General features: G+C 69.2%; 1 protein-coding gene across 2 annotated transcripts; it reads left to right on the top strand.

Annotated features, from left to right (window-relative positions):
• GPSM1 (G protein signaling modulator 1) lies at positions 1–26,282 on the top strand. 2 transcript variants are annotated; one of them, XM_069474815.1, is made up of 14 exons: positions 1–65; positions 6,914–7,135; positions 7,993–8,128; positions 8,888–9,030; positions 9,288–9,411; positions 9,672–9,787; positions 10,302–10,457; positions 11,925–12,033; positions 12,912–13,035; positions 18,239–18,309; positions 19,196–19,375; positions 23,840–23,981; positions 24,357–24,565; positions 26,002–26,282. In XM_069474815.1, exons 1-14 carry the CDS (start codon positions 1–3, stop codon positions 26,206–26,208), a joined length of 2,004 nt encoding a protein of 667 aa, XP_069330916.1. In that variant the 3' UTR covers positions 26,209–26,282. The 2 variants fall into 2 exon arrangements, with proteins under 2 accessions (XP_069330916.1, XP_069330915.1); XM_069474814.1 differs by lacking the exon at positions 1–65 and adding an exon at positions 3,802–3,950.

Here is a 26,282-nt window from a genome sequence, read left to right as displayed (position 1 = left end):
ATGGCGGGCCCGGCCCCACCCCCGGACGAGCTCCCGGGCCCCGCGGCCCGGCGCCTGCACTCCAGGTAGGGGCGCGAGCGCGGCGAGCGGAACAAAGGCGGCCCAGCGTGGCCAGACGCCCTCCCTGCGGTGCGCGCGGCCCCTCGCCCAGAGCCGGCGCGGGTGGCCAGGGGCCCGGGATGGGATGGGCATCAGCCGGCAGCCCCCGCCCCCAGGCCAAGGGCACAGGGGGAGAGAGGGGCAGCTTCTCTAGCCGGGCTCCCCCGGCAGCTGGCCCGGGCGCTGCCAGGAGCTTCCCTCCCAAGCCTGGCACTGCCACGACCCAGCAGGCAGGGAGTGGGGTGGCCAAACAGACCCGGCTGTCATGGATGGGGCCCTGCCCCCCAACAGCCATCCCCAGTTGGTGCCCAGTGGGACCTGGTGTGGTTGGAGCCAGCCAACCAGGTGGGTGTGTACCTGCCTGAAAAGGCTCCTGCCCTCCAGGCAGATTCACAGGTGATCCCAGAGGTCTGGGCTCTGTGCCCATTGGGATGACAAGCGTGCCTGCCTGGTGACTCCCAGCGTCGAAGGTGTTCCCCCAGGTGGTGCCCTGGGCCCGGGCCAGGTGGGCACGTGGCCCCCACTTGGCGTGAGTCACTGCCAATCTGTCCAGGCCTCCGGCAGAGCCCTGTGGGCCTGAGGGCTGGGCAGAGCAGGCCCTGCTCCCTGGAGTGCGCCTAACAGGCCCCCAGCTCCCAGGGACACCACTGTCCTGGTTCCCTCCGGCCATCCCTAAAACCTGGTGGCCTCCCCACTAGGGGCCTGGGCTGATGACCCTTTGGGGACCCTAGCCTGGCCCCCAAGGATTCTCCAGCCCCAGCCGGGCAGTACCTAAGCCAGCAAACCTCTGCTGGGCACCCTACGAGCAAAATGAGGCGCTGGCGGCAGTGAAAGGAGGCCTCGCCACCCCTGCCCCCCTCTGTGCTGCCGGTCAGAGACACAGCCCCCATTGTGTGGTCTGGCACGGAGCTGAGCCCCCGCCTGGCTCCGGGGCCCCAGGCCAGGGGACGGGTGTGAGCAGAGGTTTTCAGGGCTCTGATGGGGGCCTGCCCTGAAGGAGTCCCTGCACAGCCCCCGGGAAGCACCTTTGCCCCCAGGGGCGGGGGGGGGCGGCGTGTGTTCTGTGGCTGGTGGGAGCCGGCCTGGTGGCCAGCAGCAGACAGCCCGGGCTGGGCGGGGGGCAGAGGGGGTGTGGGGGTCCAGATCCTTAGCCCTGGGAGACCCCTGCTCGGCCAGGCATGGGAGTCAGTTGTTCCAAGGGCTGGACCTGGGAGCCTGGGTTCCAGTGGGGACTCGCCAGACAAGACCCTGGCCTGGGACAGGGACAGTGCTCAGAGGGGCCCACCCTGGGCAAGGACAGTGCTCAGACGGGCCACTCGGAGAGGCCCCAGCCCAGCCTCGCATCCCTCCAAGCAGAGACCCCAGTTGAGCTCTACCTGGGCCCAGGCTTCCTGCAGGGCCTGTGAGGAGGCCCCCGGTGCAGTTTGGACCCAGCCTGGGCCTCAGCTGGGGGAGGTGGGCAGGGGGGTGGGCGTGCAGTGCCCAGAGGCGGCCTGGAGCTGAGGAGCTGGAGAGGAGGGAACTCTTCCCACAGAGCCAGCAGCCTCAGGCCGCTGGGGCCGGGGAGAAAGAAGTCCAAACCCCGTGTGCCCCTGCTGGCGTGGGAGCCGAGGGCTGTGGGCAGCCTGGCGTGTGGACGTCCTGGTGGTGGACAGGGCCCATTTGGCCTGCGCACTCCTCACGTGGCCGTTTGGGGGACTCTCAGTGTGGTCGGGGCTCCCTGGCGCTGGCCCGAGGTCCCCTCTGCCCTGCCCCTTCCCACACCTACACTCCTGCCTGGTGGGGACAGTTTAGTTTTTATGGAACGGGGGCTTGGCGGGGCACTGCGTGTGGGGTGTCCAGTGACCCGCCAAGTCCCCAAGTCTCAGGGAGCAGAGCACTGGGGGGGTCCATGCTCCGAGCCCTGGTTCACCTGCACCTGGGCCCCCTTGTCTAGGGCAGGGGTTTGGGAGGGAGGGCCCAGGGGGATGGGCAGGTGGCCGAGAAGTGTCCCCAAAAGCAGGGAACCCGGGGGGTCCTCACCTGACCTCCCAGCCCTCTTCCAAGTGTTCCTCCAGGGCTGGGAAGGGGAGGGGGTGTCAGAGCAACTGCCCTGGGGTAACCCTGTTAGAGGTGCACCCCCAAGCAGCAGCCACCAGCACCCAGACACATGGCCATGCCACCCGCAGCCCTCACTCCGTCCTCCCGCTCTGCGGCCCCCTTCCTGGGCATGGTGCCTGGCAGGGCGTCTGGAGAGTGGTAGCCTAGGAGTCCCTGGCAACCTGACCCTTAGGTGCTTCCTAAAGCTGGGGTGGCCCTTGTGTGCCCCGAGCAATCCCAGCTCCCACCATGCTCTCCATCCCCTGGCCTGGCCCCTCCCTCTCCCCTCCCCCTACCATTGCAGGGCAGTTGGCGTGGTTTCCCTATGGGGGTGGCTGGGGGTGTGGGGGACAGGGAGCCAGCTGTGAGCAGGGGTCTCTTGGGCAGGTGCCCAGAGCGTGGGTGACAGCCCTGGAGAGGGGGGCGTGGCTGACTCAGTTACCAGGGAGTGAGCTGAAGGACCCCTCGAGTGGCCACAGGTGTGGGGAGCTGGGTGCTGGCTTGGGCACCAGAAGGTAGCAGTGAAGGGTTTGGGGGTTCAGCCTGTCAATGGGGGCTGGGCAAGGAAGGGGTCCAGGCCCTGCCCTGGCCCCTCGGTCGGGGAGGAGAGTGCCCGGGGCCTGGAGGCCTCCCCACCAGTGCTCCACTCAGACCCACAGCTGCACCTCCCTCCCCCGCCCTTAGGCGCAGCCTTGGCTTCCCCTGCCCCCATCGCCCACAGCTGGAAAGGGCAGGTGGCCTGGTGAGGGGGGGCTCCTGAGACCCCATGACCCCCTCTCTATTGCTGGATGTTGGCACCCCGACACTGGGGGTCCTGTCTTTGCCCAGGGAACGTCCCACTGTCCAGGCCCCTCTGGGCCACGGTGCTGGAGGAGCTGGGGGCCGAGCGGGGCAGGTGGCTGGGCCGGGCAGTTTGAGGAAAGGAGCTGGGCCTGAGGGGGTGGAGCTGGGCCTCCCAAGTCCCCAGGCCCCTTGTAGCCCTGAGCTCACCTTGGACGGTCAGGCAGGGCAAACTCGGGGCACCAAGGCCCGGTGGGCAAAGTGCGATGACAGGGACTCCAAGTTCTGGATCAGTTGCCCCTGCCCCTTGCCGGCCCCTGGCTGGAGCCAGGGAGGCTGCCCTGAGGAGCCCGAGGAGGGGCCCGAGCTGCCCCTGCCCTGGGCCTGCCCTCCTGGCGCCAGGCAAGGTGAGGCAGGCTGCCGAGCCTCTGCCTCTCGGGGCCGCGCTGTGGGTGCCCACGCTCCATGTGCTTTTCCTCTCTTCCTGTGCTCTCACCCCCAACGGTGCTCCCCAAGGACCACGGTCCGAGCAGGTATCGGTGTGCTGAGTTGGCGGGTGAGCAGGTGGGAGGGCACTGCCGCGGGTCCCCCGTTCCCCACCACCCCCGGATTCCCCACCCCCGCCCGGCACTGCTGACGTTGCTGATCCGGCCTGAGCTGCCCTGATCCCTCATCCACGCCAGCTGCCGGAGGGCCAGGGGTCTCCTGGGGCTGCGGCCGCCGCTGAGCCTGCAGCCCAGCGCCCTGCAGGCGGGGAGAGCGGAGAACCCAGGCGGCACAGCCCCAGGACCCACACAGTGGGGCAGGCTGGCCAGTGGGAGGGAAGCGACGCCGGCTCCCACCATGGAGGGCCAGCCTGTGGCCCTGAGCCTGGCGGAGAAGGCTGTGTGCAAGGTGGTGTACGGCGCCCCCCGCCCCCGCCCGCTGCTGCTGCCCGTGGGGCTGGAGCTGTGGCTGTACGTGCAGAAGATGCGCAACCTGCGGAGGAAGAGGTGGGCGGGCGGCTGGGTAGCAGGGCCTGGGGCCCACGGGAGGGGGCTGGAGATCAGAGGGGTGGGGGCTTCTGGCTTGGACACCCCACCTGGTGCCTCTCCAAGTGGCCCCCCACATTGCCAGGGCTCACATTGGATCCCCCGGTCACAGGGTCAGCATGGCCGTGTTGGACGCGTCCTGGTGCTCGCTCCTCCCCACACTTCGGCCCCTCTGCTTGGAGCCACCCATGCCCGTCCTGGGCTGAGAGGGAGGTGGGAGACAGCTCTCCCGACCAGTCTGCGGGGGGCGTGTTCAGCTCCGCCTGTGCCCAAGTTTCAGACCCGAGTCCTGTCTCTTCCACACTGGCCCGGAAGGAGGGGGCAGCGGCCCCGTCAGACCGCTTGGCAAACAGCTGTGCAGGGACAAACAGGCCTTAATTAAGAAGCCCTGTGCGAGGCAGTGGCTGCAGGAGTGGGGCTCTTGGCTGGTTGCCACGGCGACCGGGGGCTCCTCAACCAATGTAGCATCCTGATGGCCCAGCCGGGTGGCTGCCTGGGAGCCTGGCAGGTCGTGGGTAGGCGGCACAAAGGTCTGGTCTCTTGGTCTTGGGGCTGTCCCTGACCCTCGGCTCTCTGAGAGGCCGCGTAGGCTCTGTCGGTCTCTGGGGAGGCAGCGAGGGGCTGGGATTCCCGAGCCTGCCTGGCATCCCCCACGGGGCAAGGGGCCCGCTCCCCAGGCAGTCACCCAATGCCCGTGTGAGAGTTTGGCTTTTCTTGGTGTCTCCCTGCATGTCCTGAGCTGGGGCTGTGCCCCTGTTTTACAACATCTAGCTGGGGTCCAGGAGGGGCCCCCCAGTCTCCTGCTAGCCTCCCTGTGAAAGGCAGACTGTGTGGGAACCCCTGGCCCAGGAGTGGGGCGGCTCTGGGCGGGGCACGGAGTGGGTGCTCAGTGAACAGCAGAGATGGAGGGTGACCCAGGGTGCCCGGGCAAGGCAGGGCCAGTCTGAAGCAAGCCCGGGGGTCCCAGAAGCCTGGCTGGCTCAGGGGCCACGCTGCTGGGCACCAGGCCCCTCCTTCATGTGCTGACCCCATCCTGAGAGCTGGGGCGGGAGTTCAGGGCTGCTCCGGGGCTCCTTACCGGGGAGGGCCCGAGAAGGGCGGAGTGGGTGGGAGAAAACAGAGGGGCCCTGAGAGAGGGGCGGCACGGTCAGAAAGGAGCTCGTCCAGTGTCGGGGGCCAGGCAGTGTCGGGCATGGGGCACTGTGGCCTGGGGGCAGCAGGGGTCTCCCCAGCAGAAAGCTCTGAGCAGGTGGGGGGCAGGGCTCCCAGGCCAGCTTGTTAGAGGGGACTCATCCCCCCTACATCTCCGCATAGGCTGTTCCCGTGGCGCCATCATCTTAGGAAACTTCAAAGTGGCCGTTTTCTCGATAAGGTGGGACTCAAGAGATGGGCATTGGGTTCCTGTCCAGGGGCGTTTGCTTAAAACAGCAGAGAAACACTGCCCTTGACAGCGCTTTCTTTTTTAAGGAATTATGTTGCTTTTTCTTCTGCTCGCTCCGGATCCTTGCATAATTCCAACATCACAGAAGGGGGCTCAGCGCCTTGGGTGCCACAGGGGCTTTGGGTGTGGTCATTTTAAATTACTTTGTAATTAAAAGCTACTTTGTAGCTTTTTGCAAACTGTTGGTCTTATCAGAAAGCAGAAAACTGGAGTGATGGGGCCGCCTGGGCTGGGGCCAGCCCCTCTCCCACCCCTCCAGGTCCTCAGGCTGGGGGCTGGGCGTGGGCTGCTCCATGACAGGTTCTCTCTGGACCCCCTCCTCCTGCCGCCTCCTGGGGCCGCCCCTGCGGCCCCTGGCTGAGTCCCCTGTGCCGCTCACCCTCCACCCTCGGCCACCCTGGAGTGGGCACCCTGCTCACCCCGTGGCATCCGTGTCCCCAGTAGCACCCGAGGCAGGGCAGTGGCCTGGGGCCCACATCGCCGGTCAGAGCAGGCCTGAGGAGGGGACCCAGGCTCCCAGGGCGCAGCTTCCAGCCCAGGCTCTGCACCAGCCCGAGGCGGTGACCTCACCCCAGGCCCAGGGCTGGGGGGCCTCAGTGAGTGGGCCCTGGGGGCAGCTGGGTACAGGGACCTTGGGGGGCTGTGCAGGGCCCAAGGGTGAGGGGCTTTCTTGCCCGAAAGTGGGGGGATAAGGGGCCACACAGCCTCCAGCAGGGGCATTGGGGGCCCTGAGGGGGGCCCGGGCCCTTAGGGTTGGGTGCAATTTATGGGGCAGGAATCCGAGCGGTTTTGCAGGAGCCTGAGTTCCTCCCGGGACGTGGCACGGTCCACTTCCTCCACAGCAGCGCGGCCTGCGGCGTGGCGGGAACGGCCGTCTCTGGCCGGCCCTGGCAGGCAGCCAGCGGGCGCGTCTCAGCCCTGTGCAGTCCCAGCTCCGCGTGGAGAGCTGGGAGGTTGGGGTCCTGCCCTGGGATCAGATCCCACTGCGTAGCCTCGACCAGCTCACCCTCCTCCCGGAGCCTCAGCTGTCCTCCGCGGGAATTGGAGGGCCAGCCCAGGTGGCTGCAGCTGCTCAGGACGTCCCCTCGGCCCACGGGGCCGGGGTTTCGGGGAGGCGAGGAGTGGAGGCTGCTCCTGCTCCCTGGAGCTCAGCCAAACCGAGCACTGGCCTCTGGGACCTGCGCGCCTCACAGTGTCACACTTGGGCCTTCCCCGGTGGTGCCCCTGACCCTGGCCGTGGCGAGGGCCAGGCAGGGAGGTCTGGCAGAGGTCAGCTGCCCAGGTGAGCCAGCCGGGGAGCCTTTGGGCCCAGCACCTGCCTCCGGCCTGCATCCCAGAGAGATGCTTAGGTCTGTGAGCACAGGGGTGGCACGGGCCCCAGTCCCCCTGAGGGGCATCATCCGCAGTGATGCCGCAGAGGGGCTCGGGCCCTTGAGGGGTGACCCGGTGAGGGTGGGCCGTGACACCCCTTCCCTCTGCGCAGGATGGAGGCGTCGTGCTTGGAGCTGGCACTGGAGGGCGAGCGTCTGTGCAAGGCTGGTGACTTCAAGGCGGGCGTGGCCTTCTTTGAGGCCGCGGTGCAGGTGGGCACCGAGGACCTGAAGACGCTGAGCGCCATCTACAGCCAGCTGGGCAACGCCTACTTCTACCTGAAGGAGTACGCCCGGGCGCTGGAGTTCCACAAGCACGACCTGCTGCTGGCCCGGTGAGCGCAGCCTGGCAGGGCCCCGAGGAGGGGGGTCCTCACCGCCAACCCGCTGCCCGGCTGTCCGGTTGGGGGCCAGGCGGACGCTGCCCTGCTCTCGGGCATGTGGGCAGAAGCAGCGCTCTCAGCATCCGAGGGAACCAGCAGGGCGCCTCCAACCTGGAAGGCCCCCCAGGGGGCTGTGTTTACACTGAGACACGCGGGAGTGGGTCTCCATGTCAGTCTTCGTGTGAGAGCGTGGGGTGCGACCCAGCACTCTCTGTGTGGGCGCGTGTCTGTCCGTGCAAATCCATGTGCATGATCCTGCATGTCTGTGTGACCCAGAGCCCCGCCCAGAGGTCGGGCCTCTCCTGGCCTGGGGCCCAGGTGCACCCCTCACCTGTTCTGTGGCAACTGGTCCTGCCCTGGGGGCTCTCCCTGCCCTCCCCGGGAGCCCCAGCCCCAGCAGGCTCATGGCCCCTCCCCACCCTCGGGACCCTGAGTGCTTTGTCTGTGTGGCCTCCAGGCTGTGCCCAGGCGGAGCAGCCGTGGCTCCCTGCCCAGCTCCTCCTCCTCCTCCAGGCCACGTCCCCACCTGCCCTGCCCCACTGGGCGGTGAGCCCTCGTGTCTCAGCCCCCTGCCCCAGGCTCAGGCCGGGTCCTCAGGGCCCATGTGTAGCTCACGGCCCCTCTGCCGGCTGCGTGGGGCTGACCCCCAGACCTGGCCCGGCGGAGGGACTGGGCTGGGCACCCTGCCCCAGGGCTGCCCTTGGGACCCCGTGCCCAGCCTGCGGGCCCTGCCCAGCATCAGCCCCGGGGGCCGCCCGCCCTCCCTGGCCCTGGCCAGTGCCGGCCCCTCACTCCCTCCTTCTCTCCAGGACCATCGGTGACCGCATGGGGGAGGCCAAGGCCAGCGGGAACCTGGGCAACACGCTCAAGGTCCTGGGCCGGTTCGACGAGGCCGTGGTCTGCTGCCAGCGGCACCTGGACATTGCGCAGGAGCAGGGGGACAAGGTGAGGCTCGGTCTCCGGCTGCCTGTCCCTCCTCCCCTTCCCTGAGGCTTGTGTCCAGATCCGGGGTGTGGGCAGGCGGGTGACACAGCATGTGGCTCTCCCCCCACGGGAGGGAAGACGAAGAGGTCAGTCCCCCAGAGCCCCAGTGACTCGGGAGTCCTGGGTGCTCAGACCGGGGCCCTTCCCGTTCATGCTGACGCCAAAGGGCAGAGGCCTGGCCCGTCTTCCACACTCAGCTCCGCCCCCTCGCTGACCCCCCTGAACCCGTCAGCATCCCAGTCACTGCGTGTGGCCCGGAGGGAGGCAGGGTGGCTCTGGGGGAGGCCCCGTGGGGCAGGCAGAAGCCGCGGGAAGTGGCGGCAACAGTCAGAGCAGGTGTAGGTCCGTCCTGGGCCGGCCCCTTGGCCGTCCTCCTGTGCTGGCCTCCCCATAACCCTGTGACATAAACGTCCCTGCTCCCCGGTACCGATGGGGAAGCTGAGGCTGGAAGGGTGACGTGACTTGCCCCGAGGCATCTGGGCCTGGGCTGGAGCTCTCACCCTTGGGCGTAAGAGGACAGAGCTGGGGGCCTGGCCACCTCGGCCACCCCGACTGGCAGAGGGAGGGGTGCAGTGGGTTCCCCCATGTCCCCGTGCTCAGGGCCTGCCCCGCCTGTCTGTGACTTGGTGATGGCCCGAGGTCCTTGCCACTGGGGCCCGGGACAGCAAGGGTGGCCAGGTCACCGGCCCAAGCACCCCCCACACCCCGGTGCCGCCGCAGGTCGGGGAGGCCCGGGCGCTCTACAACATCGGCAACGTGTACCACGCCAAGGGCAAGCAGCTGTCCTGGAACGCCGTGCAGGACCCCGGGCACCTGCCGCCCGACGTCCGAGAGACGCTGCGCAGGGCCTCCGAGTTCTATGAGTGAGTGGGGCAGTGGGGGCCGAGGGACCCCCCCCAGGCCCACATCTCCCCACAGCCCCCCGACGGCTGACAGCCAGGCTGGCCCCTCCTGCACCCACACCTGTCAGCGACCGGTGGGGCCACAGCAAGCCCCGGCGCTGGAGCTGAGGGGGCCCGTCCCATCCACCCTCCTGGGGCTGCCACCCACTAGCACCTTCTAGCTTGGGGTGGGCGCAGACGTGGGCTGGAGGGACGTGGCTCACGGGGTCTCCCCGCAGGAGGAACCTGGCCCTGGTGAAGGAGCTGGGCGACAGGGCGGCCCAGGGCAGGGCGTACGGCAACCTGGGCAACGCACACTACCTGCTGGGGAACTTCACGGAGGCCACGACCTTCCACAGGGAGGTGAGCGGCGCTGCAGGGTGGCTGGCCAGGGCTGCCCGTGTGCCCGCCTGGCCTGGGGTGGCCTGCCCCCGAGGCGGTCCTCCAGAGCACGGTGGGCTGCTGTGGCCGGGTGTCCCCTGACCCCTGGTTTCATCTGCACTCGGTCCTGTGGCTCCGGCTGCTCCCCCTGGACGTACAGCCAGGGCCAGCGACCGGGGCAGGGCTGTAGCACCGGCCTGGGCCTGTCGGGACTGACCGGGGCTGCGGGTCTGTCTGCACAGCGCCTGGCCATTGCCAAGGAGTTTGGAGACAAGGCGGCCGAGAGGAGGGCCTACAGCAACCTGGGGAACGCCCACATCTTCCTGGGGCGCTTCGATGTGGCTGCCGAGTACTATAAGTAGGCGCCCCCCCCACCCAGCGAGAGGGAGGGCCTGGGGGGCTGGATGCCAAGCCAGGGAGCCACCCACCCCAAGGCAGGGGGTCGGACAGCCTGGCCTCCCCAGGAGCCGGGCGGGGGCTTCCGGGCTGCCCCGGGAAGGGCGGGTGGACGGAGCTCACGGGGTCCCCAGGCTGTTCTGGGCTCTGGCCATCTGCCTCCTGGCCTGGGTGGCAGAGCAGTGGCCACCGTGTGGGGCAGGCTTGTCGGCACTGGGTCCTGTACCCAGCCCCAAACAGCCCATCTCAGGGCCTGAGCAGTGGGTGTGGCTGTCCCCTGTCCCCTGGGGGGGAGGGGTGGCTCAGGGTGGTCAGGAGACCTGCCAGAGTCCCGCAGGAGCCCGCAGCAGTCTGGGTCCCGCAGGGTCTGAGGCCCCACAGAGACCCCACTGGGACCATGTGGCCGGGGGCCAGTGGGCGGGCCTCCTCACCGTGGCCCACCCTCCTCCCGGGGGGCCGCCCCTCCCCCTGCGCAGGAAGACGCTGCAGCTGTCGCGGCAGCTGCGGGACCAGGCGGTGGAGGCGCAGGCCTGCTACAGCCTGGGCAACACCTACACGCTGCTGCAGGACTACGAGCGCGCGGCCGAGTACCACCTGCGGCACCTGCTCATCGCCCAGGAGCTGGCCGACAGGTGCGCGGGTGTGGGCTCGGGGGGCACGGGTGCGGCCCGGCCCAGAGGGCTCTCAGCAGCCCCTGCCAGCCCACCGGGCTGAATTCCAGCAGCCAAGGCGCAAGGGCCTGGGTCTGAGCCCCTGGCTCCACTGACCGGGACGTGACCCGGGCGGGATGTCCCCAGGCCTCTGCCTCCCCTCCCGTCAGTGGGTGACACTGCTATGGGGACTAAGCCAGTGTGGGCACCGGGCTGGCCACTTATGGCGACCCAGGCACAAGCTGGTGGGCCCCATGCCTGGCCCGCCATGCAGTACGGCCCCCATGCGTGTATGTAAGTGGCCGTGTCTTAAGTGGCCGTGTCTGGAGGGACAGGCAGACCCCAGGCTCCCGGGCGCAGCCCCACATGCGGCTCTGGGCGGGTCACGGCCGGAACAAGGGAGGCAGAGCCTGTGGCTCTCACGGCTGGGGGAGGGAGGGTCATGTAAAGCCTGGCCCCTGCCCCAGAGGCCTCAGAGTGCCCCGAGGTTGTCCTGGGGGTGACGGAAATGGTTTGGAACTAGACAGTGGTGGCCACACAACGATGTGAATATGCCACATGCCACTGCGCCGTCTGCTGTTCGGTGCGTTTCACGTCCGTTTAGAAATAACCCGGGGAGGGGCTGGGGGGGATGGGCTGCCCCAAGAGTGGAGTGAGCCTCGCCGGCCAGCAGGGACAAGAGAGGCCAAGGGCCAAGGGGCACGAGGCGCCTGCAGACAGAGCTGGAGACAGGACAGTCTGCGGTCCCCAACCCCGTGGACCCGTGGTTGTGGCCTGTTGGGAGCCAGGCCGCACAGCAGGGCGGGAGCAAAGCTCCCTGTGTGTTCACTGCCCCCGCCGCTCACATGGCCGCTGAGCTCCGCCTCCTGGCAGAGCGGGGGCACCAGACTCTTGCAGGAACGCGAACCCCACTGCCAACCGCGCACGCGAGGGGTCCAGGTTGGCTCCTTGTGAGCATCTGACGCCTGGTGACCCGAGGTGGAGCAGAGGCGGCGACGCTAGCGCTGGGGAGCGGCTGCAAACCCAGACCGCCCTTAGCAGAGAGGTTTGCACAGTGAACTTGCTGCGTTTGAATCATCCCGGAACCGTCCCCCTACCCCCGGTCCGTGGAAAAACCGTCTTCCATGAAACCGGTCCCTGGTGCCAAAAAGGTTGGGGACCGCTGTGCTAACGCTTTTAATGGGAAAAGGCTCAGCTCGCTGGGGCTTCTCCCTGAGGGTGGCAAGATTGGTGGGAGACCCTGGCTGGGGGCGTGTCATCCTACCGTCCTGCTGGAGCCTCTTGGGCCTGGGGGCCCCTGGTGACCCTCGGGGCCAGGCCGCACAGCCTGCTTGTGTCACAGGTGTGGCACGCAGCGTCACGTCAGGGTCCTGACCACCGGGAGGCTGGGGGCTCGGCACGGGGGCAGGACTGGGGAGGGCGGGCATGGACTGTCTCCCTCTCTGGCAGGGTGGGCGAGGGCCGGGCGTGCTGGAGCCTGGGGAACGCCTACGTGTCCATGGGCAGCCCGGCGCAGGCCCTGACCTTCGCCAAGAAGCACCTGCAGATCTCCCAGGAGGTGAGCCGGGCTGTCCTCCCGCCCCAGACTGCGCCCGGAGTGCCCGACGGCCCCTCCGTCCCTTCTTGGGCTGGTGCAGCCACTTGGCCGCCTGGCCTTTGAGGCCTGGCTCCTGTCTGCCACCCGCAGGGCCTTCCTCTTCCTGGGAGAGGGCACAAGGGGTCTCCGTGGGCCCTGTCCACCAAGACCCTCCTACTGTACTGAGGGTGGGGACCTCACAGGTAAACCCTGGGCCTGCCTGGCTCCTGGCCTGTCCTTGTGTCACCTCGCTCCCAGGAAGCAGCCCCCTCCAGACACCCCAGGTCTGCCCATGCTAAAAGTGGGAGGCGGCTGGGTGGGCGCAGCCTGCAGGTGCCCAGGTGTAGGTGGGCAGGGCCAGGAACGCTCAGGTCAGCAGAGGCCCCCATCCAGAGAGCCCCTCCCCCGGTGGCCTCTGAGGGCAGGCTGAGGCCCCCGATGTCCTCCGGGGCCCCGTGCGGCAGCCCCGCTGTGCCCCACCCACTTGGCTTGAGTTTGCTCCTGGGCACTCGGTCACCCTGGCGGGTCTGACGCCAGCCTCAGAGCGCATGGCTGGGCCAGGCTGACGCCCGCTGAAGGGCCCCACGCCGTACAGGGCCGGCTGCTCAGACCCGAGCATTTCTGAGGTGGGGCTAGGGCTGCTGGGGACACAGGGGCCACCTCACCCAGGGACAGGGCCCCAGACCCCACCTCCAGGGCCACAGTGAGTCCTGGTTCCCTCTGAGGCCCTGGGGTCAGTGGCCAGCCCAGGCCACCTAGCGGTTGGGGACGGGTGTGCTGGGGGCCCATGGCTGACCCCATGGGAGCCCCCAGCAGGCCCCAGCCCCACTTGCCCACTCAAACGCCCCTGCTGGCCACAGATTGGGGACCGCAACGGGGAGCTCACGGCCCGCATGAACGTCGCGCAGCTGCAGCTGGCGCTCGGCCGGCTGACCAGCCCGGCGGCCGCAGAGAAGCCCGACCTGGCCGGTTACGAGGCCCAGGGTGAGTCCTGGGGCTGTGGGTGGGGGTGGGGGCAGCACGGTGACTTACGGGCTCAAAACTCAGCCTGGGACAAAAGCAGGCCTCATCGGCAGGGGCATGGCAGGAGGGACACCTGTGGCAGGGGTGCCGTTCCCTGCGTGTGGGTCACAGGGGGGGGTTCCGTCCCCAGAGGGGAGTTTGTAACAGGCCCCATCCCTGGGCCTCGGGGCACGTGCTCTGAGCAGCCCTTGTGCTGGGCCTGGAGAGAGACCGAGACCCCTGTTCTTGGGGCTGGGGGTGGGCAGACAGCTGCCAGGCAGCGTGCCGAGCAGAGGGGCGGGGCACGGGAGCGGGAGCTGGCAGGGGGCAGCGCCAGCCAGTGGAGGCATGGCGGCTGGCCTGCCTCCGTCATCCCTGGACGGCAAGAGCCTGCGATTGCCCCGGGCCCTCCCACCCACGTCCCTGGTGGCACCACAGGCTGATGGCCGAGGGACAGGAGATGGCCACTCACTGTCCCTGGCTGTTCTGGCCTCCACCGCACCCGGCCTCAGGGCAGCTAGTGGGGCCGCCTCCGTCTCGGTTGGGCGGGGATGGGGGGCTGCCCAGGCTGGGTGGGGGCTCTAATCAGGCCAGGCCCAAGGCCACGGCGGTGACCTCATCTGTGGGCCACTGCTCAGCCCACACAGGTCAGCGACGCCGCGCACACAGAACAGGATGTTCCCCGCAAACTAAATAGATTAATAAATACGGGGCCGGGGGTGGGGGGTTGTCACATGGGGCTTCCTGAGGTGGCTGTCAGGTGGGTGAGGGGCAGGCCTGGGGGGCAGCTGCCCCTGTCCGTGTGGCCCCACTCTGTGGTTCTTGAGTTTGCCAGGAACAAAGCCTGGTCCCCGCACGGCTGTGTCCCTGAGCCAGCTACCCTGCCCCGGCCTGGGGCCCCCAGAAGGGATGCCTGGGAGCCTCGGCCCTCCCCAGGCCGGCTGAGTCCTAGACGTGGCGGTGGGTCTCTGGGGTTCTGACGATGACCTGTCCTGGGAAACTGGGGACACACGTCACCCCCCCAGAGGCTGAGGACAGAGGGAAAGGAGCAGGGGCTTCTGAGGCCCTCGAGCCGGCCGGTGGGCCCCAGTGGGGGCTGGAGAGCGGTCCCCGGCCCTGGCTGTACAGGCCAGAATGTACCCACGGCCGGGACTCCTGAAGGGTTGCTCTGCTGAGAGCTCCTGGCCCCCACCCTCGGCGCCCCTGGCCCAGCAAGGCCACCCCCAACCCCGGCAGCAGTTGGGGGCAGGGCTGGGCCGGCACCTTGAAAGGCTCCCACGGAGCTCTGGGTCTCCCTGCCGTTTTCCTTCCTCTCTGAGCCAAGGAAGAGGGGGGCCGTGGGGGGGAACGGCGGACAAGGCAGCTTCTGTCCCTCTCCAGGCCCTCTGCCGGCCAGACCCTTTCCAGCCAGGGGCCCCCGGAAGCCTCCCCCCGAGGGCTGCCAGTGGCCAGCTACCTTCGGTCGCGGAGGGAGCGTCCTCCCGGGGCGGTGTGCAGGCGCCGGGGGCCCGGCAGCCCTGCCTCGGCCCGGGGGCCCTGCCTGGGATGCAGCTGTGCGAGGCAGGCCAGTGCCCTGAGAGCCCAGGCAGCCCTGGGGGAGACCCCCGCGCAGGTGAGCCTGGCAGGGGCTGGACTCAGACTGGCCGGTGGGGTGCGGTGGGCAGGTGCGTGTCCAGAGCCTGTCACTGGCGGGGGCGCAGGGGGTCTGGTGGACGCCGGGCAGTGGAGTGTGGGGAGGCACGAGACGGCTACATTCTGGGGTGGCTGTGGCTGGGGCTGGCATGGCCAGTGGGTGTGGCCTTTGGGGCTGTGGGTGTGGTGTTGGAGGGCGTGGCTGTGTGGGCGTGGTCATGTGGGGTGTGGCCGGCAGGAGGCTGGTCCAGCTGGACCCAGGTTTCCTTTAAACTGTCCTGAAAAAACAAGGGGACTTTTATACAGCTGGAGGACAAAGAGCCCTCCTGGGCTTCAGTCTGTGTTAATCTCGCCGCCCTGCTGGCCCCTCCCAGCCGCAAGGGGCCCCAGAAGTGTGTCTGGGGGGCACTGCCTCCTGCTGCTGCCCCACCCCCACCATGCCAGCCCGGGCGCAGGGGTGCATGGGGCATGCGGGATGGGGCTCCCCTGCGCTGTGGGTGACGTGGCCAGCACATGCCACGGGAAAGAGGAGGAGGGAGCTGGCCCAGGCCCTGCTGGACCCACTGCCCCTGCCCCTGCCCTGTCCCCGGCCAACGCCTTGCTAGTCCCCGGCTCCCTGCCCGTCCGTGCCGCCCGGACTCCCCTTGCTCTTTCCCGTGACACGCACATGCGTGTCCTGTCCCCAGCCCTGCCCCTCCAGGGTTCGCGGCACTCGGCGGCGGCAGCAGTGGCAGCCTCTGGGTCTGGGCGGGGCTGGAGGGGACGGTGCCCGGGAAACTACACACAGGCCCCGCACGCCCAGGAAGTGCTGGGCACCGCTCCACGGCACTCAGGAAGCACCTGCCACGTGCCAGGCGCTGAGCTCTCCAGCAGACAAAACAGTCGCGGAGCCGAGTCCTGTCAGGCCAGGTGGAGACGAGGAGCAAACATAAGCAGGTCGTGCGTTAGACGTGCTTGGGGAGACAGGCGAGGCGGGGGCATGTGGGGTGGGGGGTGCCGCAGTCCATGCAGCAGCCAGGTGGGCTTCAGGAGGGGCTGTCTTAGTCCGCTCCAGCTGCCAAGCACAGCACCACAGGCTGGGTGGCTTCAACAGGCCATTCTCTCTCCCAGTCTGGAGGCCGGAGGGCCCAGGCCGGGTGCAGCACGGTCAGGCTCTGGTGAGGACCCCCTTCCTGGCTTGCAGTCACCTGCTCACTGCGTCCTCACGTGACGGAGAGAGAGAGAAAGGGAGGGAGGGAGCTTGGAAACTGGTGTTCTCTGACAAGGGCACTGATCATCATGGGGGCTCCACCCCCACGACCTCATCTGAACCTAATCACCCCCCAGTACTATCACCCTGGGCATTAGGGGCTTTTAACGTGCACTTTGGTGGGACACAAGTACTCAGTCCCCAAACAGTGACATTTGAGCAAAGACTTGGTGCTGGAGAGGGAGTGAGCCCTGGGCTTACCGCGGCAGGAGCAGCAGTCCAGGCAGAGGGAACAGCCCGTGCAAAGGCCCTGGGGCAGGACGAGGGCAGTGGGGGGCTGTGTCTGCAGCTGACAGAGCTGGAGAGGGCAGGGCCCTCCAACCGAGAAGCGGAGGGGCCCGATCTAAGCGGGTCCTCACTGTGTCCCTGGCCCTGGTGTGGAGAAGGGACTTAGGGGGCAGGCGGGGCAGCAGGCAGGTGAGGTGCAGGCGACTCAGGTCCCCGTGAGGGCAGAAGGGGCTGGACTCGGGTCTGTTGTGAAGTGGGGGTGGAGGGGAGGTGGGGGCTGCCCTGGCCTGAGCCGAGGGGGCGGGGCCGCTGCTGCCCGTGGGGGGACAGGCTGGGCTGCGCCGAGGTGCCTGGTGGCTCAGGTGGCTGTTGGGTGCAACTGTCCAGAGCTGGCCGAGGGCAGAAGTGACGAGTGCACGGTGGTCAGACTCAGGTAGGGGTGGGGCGGTGCTGGGAGAAGTTTCCAGACCTTGCCTGTGTAGGGGAGAGGCAGGAAGTTAAGCCAGCAGGGCCGCGGCCTCCCAACCTCTCCGGACAGAGGGTGCGTTTCGCCAGGCGCGCAGGACTCTCCACCCGCAGCCGGTGCCTGGCCGCGGGGCCACACAGGCTGCACCTGAGACGGGCGTTACAGCCTCGCGGCCGCTCGGTGGGACACCAGGGGGGGAAGGGGTTCCGGCCGGCAGACAGGCAGGCCTCAGGCAGCGCGTGGGGAGAGGGAGCGGGCTTTCCGCGAGGTGTGCGAGTGGGGCCCGCCTGTTACTCCGTCCTGCACGCAGGGGGCGGGCGCTGGCACTACCCCAAATGCCACGAGGTTGGGAACGATGCCGTCTCTCCCTCAGCGCCACCTTCCTGGTCCCAGGTGGGGGCAGGCACCGGGCAGCCCTTCAGAGAACAGGGCCCCCTCCCAGCGCCCTCCTGTCCCGTCCAGGCTGATGGCCTGAGGCCGCGGCAGTCGCAGAGGGGCCGTCCCACCAGCACGCGACGGGCCCCACACGGCTCGCCCTTCCGCCCCTGCCCGGCCCGGCCTCATCCCTGCCGGCCCCATCCCTGCCGGCCCCATCCCTGCCGGCCCCATCCCTGCCGGCCCCATCCCTGCCGGCCCAGTTGACGGAGGAGGGCACCAAGGGTCCACGTCTGCTGGTCCAGTGGTGCCAAGACTGGGTCCCCAAAATGTCCCCTGAGACCAGGCCTTGCTCTAACCACCGCTTCCGGTGCCCACCCTCTGTCTGGTGGGGGGTCCCACACAGTTCCGTCACTGCACGTCTGGGCGCTGCGGGGCCAGGAGAGGAGGCGCGGGTCTTCCTGGCGGGCAGGGCGGAGGCTGGGTCCTCATTAGCCGGGCTCTTCCCACTGGCGTCCCCTCTGCCCGGAATGTTCTGCCACCCCTTCCACGCTGGCTGCTCCCTCCGTCCCACACACCTGCTCAGGGAGGCCCCTGCCGACGCTCAGGTTCCGTCCGTTTGTCCGTCTGTTGCCTTGTCCTGGCCCGGCTGCCAGGCTGGTTCTGCCCTTCACGTGCCCGGGGAGTCCGCGGGCTGAGGCCAGAATCCCCCAAACCTTCGGCTCAGGCGCCGTCCCCATCAGAGCAGGCTGTCGCCTGGGGTCCCCGGGCTGAGCTGCACCCGCCTCCACCAGGGCACCTCTGGGTGGAGGTCTGGGGTGGGGCCAAGGGGGTGGCCGGCAGCCCAGGGAAGGTGCCGCGGCGGGACTGGCCTAGGGCTCGGCTGCGGCCTTTGTCACCCCTGCCCCAGCCTGGGCTGCCCACCCAGAGGCCTACCCCACCCGCCCCAGGGCCCAGGCTGAGGAGGCTGGGGTGGGGGCGGCAGGAAGGGTGTTCCGGCAGGGGGAGCAGGGAGCCAGGCCGGCAGGAGGCGCGTGGCGAGGCTGGGAAGAGGCCCGTCCAGAACCCGGCCCTTCCAGGCCTGGGTGACGGGAGCCACAAGCAGACCCTACTGCCCCGCAAGGGTCCGCCCGTCTCCACACAGGCCTGTCCGCTGGCTTGTGTGGCTGGCACAGGGGACACCTGGCAGGACCTTCGCCTCCACGCGGGGGCTGACTGGCCTCCCTGTCTTCCAGGGGCCAGACCCAAGCGGACGCAGAGGCTGAGCGCGGAGACCTGGGACCTGCTGAGGCTCCCCCTGGAGCGGGTGAGCGGGGGCCCCGCGGGGACAGACGTCAGCGCAGCTGTGCCAGAGCGTGGGCAGCGGGTGGTGAGGTTGGGGCACGGTTTGCTGCACTGCCACCACCTGCCTCGGACCCTTCCCTGCCCATGTGCCCTGCCACCCGGAGACAAATGTGCACTCGGCAGCCGGAGGCCCCTCTGCCACCTGCCCCCCCCGCCCCCGGTCCCCCCAAGCCCGCAGCACCCCAGCAGGACACCTCGCTCACTGTCCAGCAGCTGGGCCCCCCAGGGCAGGGCGTGGCCCTTACGCTTTGCAGGCACCGTGCCCCCAGCCAGCCGCTGTGTCGCCAGTGTCCTGGGGAGTCCACAGACAGCGGCACCCCCTCCTGGCTGCTCCCTGCCCGTTCAGACTTTGTGCCAAAGGGGATGTGGAGCTGTGCCAGGTGGAGACGCCAGCTGGGGCTCCGCACCCTAGGCAGACAAATTCAGGGGCTGGGTGGGTTTGCGGCCCTGGGCTGGCTCTGTACCTGCCAGGTGTGGGTGCTGTGCGGCCCTAAGGCAGTGGCCTAACCTCTCTGAGCCTGTGGTTCCTCCAGTGTAGCCTGGTTCAGTTGTGGACAGCTGTGAGGTGGGGGCACGGCTCAGGGACGCCCACAGTCACTGTCCTTGCCCCGTGGGAAAGGCCGACAGCGGGGATCCCTCAGACACCCCACCCTGCTTCTCCCTGCCCCAGCCCGGGGTGCCCACAGCCCACAGCCTGTCTCTTCCCTGTTGCTCGGGAACCAGGCGCCTACTGTGTGCCTCTGGGAAGTGGGGGTGGCAACTGCACTCTCCTGGCCTTCCCCCGAGGGTCCTGGGAGAGGGGACCTTGGTTGGACATTGCCCCAGCCACAACCCAGTCCCCTCCCCAGGAGCAGAATGGAGACAGCCACCATGCAGGGGACTGGCGGGGGCCCAGCAGGGACTCACTCCCCCTCCCCGTGAGGAGCAGGAAGTACCAGGAAGGGCCAGACGCCGCTGAGAGAGGGCCCCGGGAGGGCGGCCACTCCCCGCTGGACAGCGCGGACGTCCGGGTGCAGGTGCCGCGCACGGTAGGCGCCTCGTGGGGCTGGGAGGGAGACGACGTGGGACTGCGCGGCCCCCACCCCCTGCACCCATCCAGGGGGCCAGCCAGGCGTCACCCAGCACGGCAGGGGTCCCTGGTGGGCCTGGCACTGTGCATCCCCTGGGCCCCCAGTGCTGCTCGGTGTCGGGGGCTCAGTGCAGGGGCGGGGTGTGCATAGTTGCCCGTAGCCCCAGTCTCAGGCAGGCCCAGGCCACCGAGGAGCCTCAGTCCTGCACGGACAGGGCTCCCCACCCCCGCGCCTCAGTTTCCATCTTTGCCATCAGGCAGGGACTGGCTCTTCAGTCTTCAGTGGCCCTGCTGTCTGTCCCCGCACCCTCCCTGCCTTGCTGGACCCTCCAGACCCATCTGCTAGTCACAGGAGTGTGTCCCCCTGAGAGGGACCGGCTGCACCTGCTGTGGGAGCCGGCCGCACAGACCTGCCCCCCAGACGGTGCACCCCCGGGTGGCCCTCTCGGGGCTCTGGCCAGGGGTGTTGACCCTGTGGGTCCTCTGGTGGGAGCCCCCGAGAGGTGGACGAAGCTAACACAATCGCAGGGGGTCCTGGAGGTACAGACACCTCCCGCGGGTCTGCAGAGCTGTAGGGCAGGGGCCCGAGCAGAGGGACCCGAGAGCAGAGCTGCGAAGCCCCCCAGCCACACCCACAGGTCAGGCCCGGACGTGTTGGGGGGTTTCTTCTGTCCTTCTCAGGGACTGAGGGCAGGACAGGTGGGCACACGCTCCAGCCCTGGTCCTGGGGGCAGGGCTGTGCACAGGATGGGGCTGGGGTGGCGGATGCCAGCTGCAGAACCCCTGGTGGGGGGACAGGGAGCCGGGGGTCCACCCAGGGCCCCCGTGGCCAGGAGCTGGCAGACCCCGCCCCACCCCACTGGGCTTGGGGTCGGACGGGGGCCTTGCTGGGGTGGGACGATGGCCCAGCCGGTGGCTGCAGCACAGCCCAGGGACCACTCAGGTCCTCAGGCCCGGCCAGAAGCCCCCCTGGGCACAGCCAGCCTGCGTGGCAATATTTAGTGGGGGCGGTGGCACTGATGGCCACGGGTGCGGACGGATGGACGGGCGGGACAGACAGACTGGTGGGCAGGCGGATGGACAGACTGGGGGTGGGGGGCCGGCCTCTGACTGCCCAGCAGGGTCCCGCTTTGCCAGGCCTGCGCCGCCTCTGCAGAGACACAGAGGGGCCGAGTCTAGGTTCAGAGGCCAGCCCAGCGCCCCCTAAGCAGGACACCTGGGTCCAAACCCCCAGAAATTAGTCTAAAAATAATTCCCTCCGTGGGCTTAATCAGCACCTTCCCAGCCTGCGCGGGGCGTGGGTGCCATGCCGGTATTCTTAGCCCCGCGAGCTGCCTGAGCCGTCCTCCCACCAGGCCGGTGCAGCCTCCCCCGACCTCATCCAACCCCAGGACTGCCCGGCGGGCCTGACTGCTGGCCAGGGTCGGTCTGTCCCTTGGCGCCCGGGGGTCCCCCCGTCAGGCCCACCAGAGAGTGCTCCTGGGTGGCCTCTGCCCAGCCTCCCTGGGCCTGGCAGGAGGGCAGGACGGGACGACGGGGAGTGGGAGCTGGGCGAGCATTCGGGACAGGCCAGTCAGCTCTGGGGCCCGGGAGGGGCGGACGGTTCTCCAGGAAGCCCAGGCTTGGGAGGACCTCAAGCTTCGTGTGCCCCAGCAAACTGCCCTGGACGCAGCCAGGGGACCAGTCCCAGTGTCCAGCTTGACAGGGCCCAGCTGCAAGGCAGGCAGTCTGGGGACAGCAGCCGCTGCCCTGCGGAGCCCCTGCCTGCTGTGGGCCCTGGCCCTGCCCCTGCTGCCACCTCACAGGGCAGGACGCCTGGGGACAGCCGAGCTCTCAGCACTGTGGGGCGTGGCAACCTTGCAGGCCTCCTGGTGACCGATCCCTGCTGTCCTCCCTGAGGTCAGGGCCCTGGGTGCCCCAGAGGAGGGACCATCTATTCCCCAGCTGGTAGCCGGCTGGGGACACCTCCCCGGGAAATCGATGGCTGGGTGGGGTCTGAGTGCCCTGGAGAACTCGTCCTGGGGTCGGGGGAAGGAGCAGGGCAGGCTGGCCTCAGAGGGTGGGCTCGGCGTGGGTGGGGTCGGGGGTGTTCTGGGGAGGCGGCAGCCACCCGCCTGGCTGGAGCCGGGCTGGGCTGGGAAGACCTTGAGGCCGGGGCAGTGAGGGCCACCGAGGACTCTGGAGCGGGGAGGGCCGGCTCGGGCCATTGGGAGGAGGACAGCTTTGGCTCCTCGGGGGCCTGCTCGGGAACTGGCTGAGGAGAGCGGCCTCCCTGGCGGGCCGCTTTGGAGACAGCCCAGGCCTGGTGTCAGCAAGAGGAGGGCTTTCCAGAGAGGCTGTCCTCCCCGCCGCCCCGGCGCGACCGCCCACAGCTGCTCGGGGAACCCGTGTCAGTGTTTGCAGAGCACGCCCGAGTGTGTGAGCGTGCGTGTGCGCGCACATTCAAGCAGCGAGGGCGGTGCTGGGAGGGCTGGGCCCTCGCCCGGGTCCTATTTAAGCATCGGGCCAACACCGTGGGGCCCGGCATCGGGGCGGCGCTGGGCATCTCGGCGTCCTGCCTGGGCTCTGCGTGGCCGAGCGCCCCGCACGGCTGCCGGTGCTGCGGTGGAGCGAGCCTGTGGGCCGGCGTGAGTGGGGCCCTGCCGTCCCTGAGGGGGAGGCTCGGGGCGCACACGGGCCTCTGCGAAGTTGGGGTGGGTGGGCTTGACCGGGGTCTGTTCTCTTCCTTCATGGAGACCCTGAGCTTTAAAGCAAGAGGGAGTGGAGTCAGACTCAAGGAGGAACTCTGAGACTTCCAGGAAGGATGGGGCCAGGGTTTGGGACAAAACGGTTAGGTGGGAGCAGGGGGGCAGGACCCCCAAGGCTGCTGAGTGTGTCCTGTGGGGCTGAGGGTCATGCTCCTGAGCGAGGGGCCTGAGGGGGCCTTGTGCTGTCTGGACCTCTCCCTGTACCAGGTGCCGAGGTCTTGCCCTGTGGTCTCAGGCCCCCAGCCCCCTCCCCAGGAAGGAAGCATCAGCCGCTGGCTCAGGACGGGGAGGGCTCTGCTGCGGGGCTCTGGGCACAGCCCCGTGCCTGATGGGGCCAGGGGAGGCCCAGGCCAAGCCCCCCGTTCTTTGAGTGCACCCCTCGAGCCCCAAGTTTCCGTGCAGGGGAGGCGTGGTCTCCACCCCCGTGGGTCCTGCCTTTCCCAGGAGGGGCCTTGCCCGGTTCGCCTGGGGAGCCCACGGGACTGCTCCACCCTGGGGGGTCCAACTCCGGCCAGATGCAGGGCCTGGGGGCCCGGAGCAGCGACTGTCCCTTGAAGCGGGCTGTGCTGTGTCCACCCCACCCCTGGCTGTGCCCGGGGTGACCCACAGCCACTCTGGCCCCGAAGAGCCCAAGGCAGCTCCCCTCTGGGCTTCCCGGGGAGGCACCTGTGTGGCCCACGGCAGACGCCCTCTGCGGCTGGCAGGGCCCTAGAGCCCCAGCCCAAGTGCACGTGGCCCTCAGTGCCAGCTCTCCCTTCCCTCCCGGCCCCGCGTGGGTGGGGCTGTGGGCCAGGGGGGCTTGAACTCTTCCTCCCCAGCTTCAGCCTGGTGGGACCTGCCCCTAAGGGGCAACCGCGGGGCTCCTGCCTGCTGACCTGGCCGTCTCCGCCACCTCACCCCTGCTGCTGACAGCCTGGGCCAGTCCTAAAGCAGGGTCACCCGTGGGGCCTGCCCGTGTCTGAGTCCAGCGTGGGGCCTGCTCTGCTCCTGCTCCTGGGACGCTGGCAGCCACACAGCCTCTCTGCGCCTCGCTCTCCTCTGTGCCAGGGGCTGGTGACAGGAACCCCAGGTGTCCTGTACTCCAGGCTGTGTCCGGCACCCAGGAGGCGGCATCTTTGCAGACACGGCCTCGCTGTGCATTTGTTCCTGGCTGTGGGGGCCCAGCTCTGGGGTCCCTGAGGAGGCCCCCCGCAGAGATGGCCAGGCCAGGCTGGCAGGGGCCCCAGCCCCGCGGGGAGTGGACAGTGAGCCCGGCCACCTGTCAGCCCCCTCTGGCGGAGTGCTCTGCCCTGCCCCCCAGGGTGGATGTGTAAACCGAGGCCAGGTGGGGTCACAGCTTCCAAGGTCACTTGCTTACTCCGTGGCAGACACTGGCAAGTGGGGGGCCGTGTGCGGAGACTCGGGGAGCCCATCCCAGGGGCTGGCCGGTGTGACAGGGCAGGGGGCAAGGGGAGGCTTCTGGGGTGAGCTGGGGCTTTCCAGGCTGTGGCTGGGTGGGAGGGGCGGCAGCCACGGAGGGAGAAACACACGGGGGGGGGGTTGGGCCTGGGGAGGGACGGCCACAGGGGCAGGTGAGGGTCCTGACTGGCCCAGGTTGCAGGACTGGGAGTGGCCGATGCAATGTCCAGGGCTCTGAGGGACCAGGTCTGGCTGCAGCGGCCCCGTTCCCTCCCCAGAGCATCCCGCGGGCCCCGTCTGCGGACGAGGAGTGCTTCTTCGACCTGCTGAGCAGGTTCCAGAGCAGCCGCATGGACGACCAGCGCTGCCCGCTGGACGAGGGCCAGGCCGGGGCCGCCGAGGCCCTGGGGGAGAGGATGGGTGAGTGCGCCCTCCTTCCACGCGGGGCAGACCGGCGGCAGCGCCCTGTCACCGAGCTCCCCGCCCTGCTCTTGCCCCAGGCTGTGTCCTGGGAAGCGTGTAATCGTCCCTGCCCCTCCGGAACACGCCGTGCCAGGGCGCAGCAGCGGCCTCGGCTGGGCCTGGGAGGCCGGGGCTCTGCTCCTGTCCCCCTGGAAGGCCCCAGAGGCAGGTGCAGCACCCACGCAGGGGCCATGTCCCCAGGGGTACAGGGGGTGGGCTCAGAGGTCAGAGCTACCAGTGGGTGGCCTGAGCCTCAGGCCCGACCCTGCAGTGGGTCCCAGCCCCCCAGCACAGCCCCAAGGGCACCCTGGGCCTCACCCTCTGCCCCCGCAGCCCAGCCCGCGGCCACGGCCTCCCCCCAGACCGAGGAGCTCTTCGACCTCATCGCCAGCTCCCAGAGCCGCCGGCTGGACGACCAGCGGGCCAGCGTGGGCAGCCTGCCCGGGCTGCGCATCACCCACAACAACGTGGGGCACCTCCGCGGCGACGGGGACCCCCAGGAGCCAGGGGACGAGTTCTTCAACATGCTCATCAAGTACCAGGTGGGCCTGCCGAGCCCCACGTGGGCCCCTGCCCCTTCGCTGTCCAGTGGCGGCACCTCGAGGGCCCCAGCGGGGGAGGTGGGCTCCAGTCCCTCTGTCCAGGGCCATGTTTGAGGGACGCCCCCGGGGGCTGGAGCCGCAGTTGGTGGCCAGGGCCGGCTCAGCAGTGTCACTGGACGACCACGGGTACGTGGACCTGGAGCCTTCTTTCTGGAAGCCCCATCTGCTGGGGAGATGAGAGCCCCCCAAGAAGGCAATCCCAGGACAGCCTCAGGCTGGGCTGTCGCCTACAGCACAGCAGCTCAGAGCTGGGATTGGGGGTCTCCAGGTCTGAAGTTCATGTCCTCAGGGATCCCCACCAGGTGCCACATCTGGGCAGAGAAAATCTAGCGCATGACAGCAGCCCAGGAATCAGGGCAGGGAGACCCCGGGGCTGCCAGGCGCCGGCGGGGTGAAGGCGGGGACCACGCAGCGCGCACGGCGGGGGCGGAGAGTCCAGAGCTGCGGGAGGGACAGTGGAGCCAGGGCAGGGGTTCCAGCTGGGCGGCCTCATGGCGGCGTCCCCCTCACCAGCCTGGGGGGTCTCACCGTCGCTGTGGGGTCCAGCCACCTGCCATCCAGGGCAGGCGGCACAGCAAGTGGGGGTCGGGGTCAGGAGACGTAGCAGGTGGCTCAGGGGTGGGGCGCGGGCAGCGGGCAGCGGCTCGGCCTGCAGAGCCAGCAGGTCTGCATTCCCACAGAGAGGAAACCATGGCCCCGGGCCAGGCATCCGACCAGCCGCTTCGAATCCGGCCCCTCCCGAGAAGCCCAGAGCCCCCCGTCCACACGCACGCATGCGCCTCCGCCCACGGCTGTGCCGGCTCCCGGCCCTTCTGCTCCAGGCCCTGCAGAGAAGCCCAGACGCCCCCTCGTGCACCCCCTCCATGCTGGGGCAGGCAGGGCCCCCGGGCTCAGCCACCTGACCCAGAGGGGAGCCCTGGGGAGCCCCACACTATGGCTCCGTGAGCTGCAGCCCCCAGGTCTGCCAGGGTCAGCCCCAGCTGCGCCAGCTTCCGGGCCAGTGCAGAGGGGGTGGCCACGCCTGTCCCTGGGGATCGGCAGGCCTCGGGGGCCGTCCCATCCCAGCAGCTGTCTCCAGGGCCTGGCTCACCCCACGCCCAGCAGGTATCATTCAGCCTGCCTTGCTGGGCAGCCAGCCCCAGGCCCTGGGGGACACGGCCCCCAGAAGACTGTTCTCGGGGTCAGGACTCCCAGCGCAAGACCCCAGAGTCAGGTGGCCCTGGAGCTGATCTCCCAGGTGGACACAGGGAGGCCCAACGTGGCCAGAGCAGCCCACTTGAGCCACTGGGTGTGGGCCTGACCTCGGAGGTGTCCGTGAGTCCCCAGCCAAGCAGCCCAGGGAGGTGAGGCCACCAACCCTGTGTGTGTCCACTCAGTCCTCCAGGATCGACGACCAGCGCTGCCCGCCGCCCGACGTGCTGCCCCGAGGCCCCACCATGCCGGACGAGGACTTCTTCAGCCTCATCCAAAGGGTGCAGGCCAAGCGCATGGACGAGCAGCGCGTGGACCTCGCCGCCAGCCCAGAGCAGGAGGCAGGTGGGCCACCTGCGCCCCCGCAGCAGTGCCAGCCCGGTGCCAGCTAAGGCCCCTCACCCACTCCTGGACGCCAGGGGCTCACAATCGTCCACGATGCCCACAGCCCCCCAAGGAGCCGAAT

Source organism: Eulemur rufifrons, chromosome 7 (assembly GCF_041146395.1).
Source record: "Eulemur rufifrons isolate Redbay chromosome 7, OSU_ERuf_1, whole genome shotgun sequence".
Taxonomy (NCBI): Eukaryota; Metazoa; Chordata; class Mammalia; order Primates; family Lemuridae; genus Eulemur; species Eulemur rufifrons.
This window is presented reverse-complemented; position numbering and strand designations above follow the sequence as displayed.

Excerpts from the sequence above, each read along its gene's own strand:
- GPSM1 (XM_069474814.1), top strand. The coding sequence starts at position 3,802 with ATGGAGGGCCAGCCTGTGGCCCTGAGCCTGGCGGAGAAGGCTGTGTGC. Across the intron at positions 9,031-9,287 it reads AGGGCCTCCGAGTTCTATGA|GAGGAACCTGGCCCTGGTGA; the intron begins GTGAGTGGGGCA and ends GTCTCCCCGCAG. Across the intron at positions 9,412-9,671 it reads CCACGACCTTCCACAGGGAG|CGCCTGGCCATTGCCAAGGA; the intron begins GTGAGCGGCGCT and ends CTGTCTGCACAG.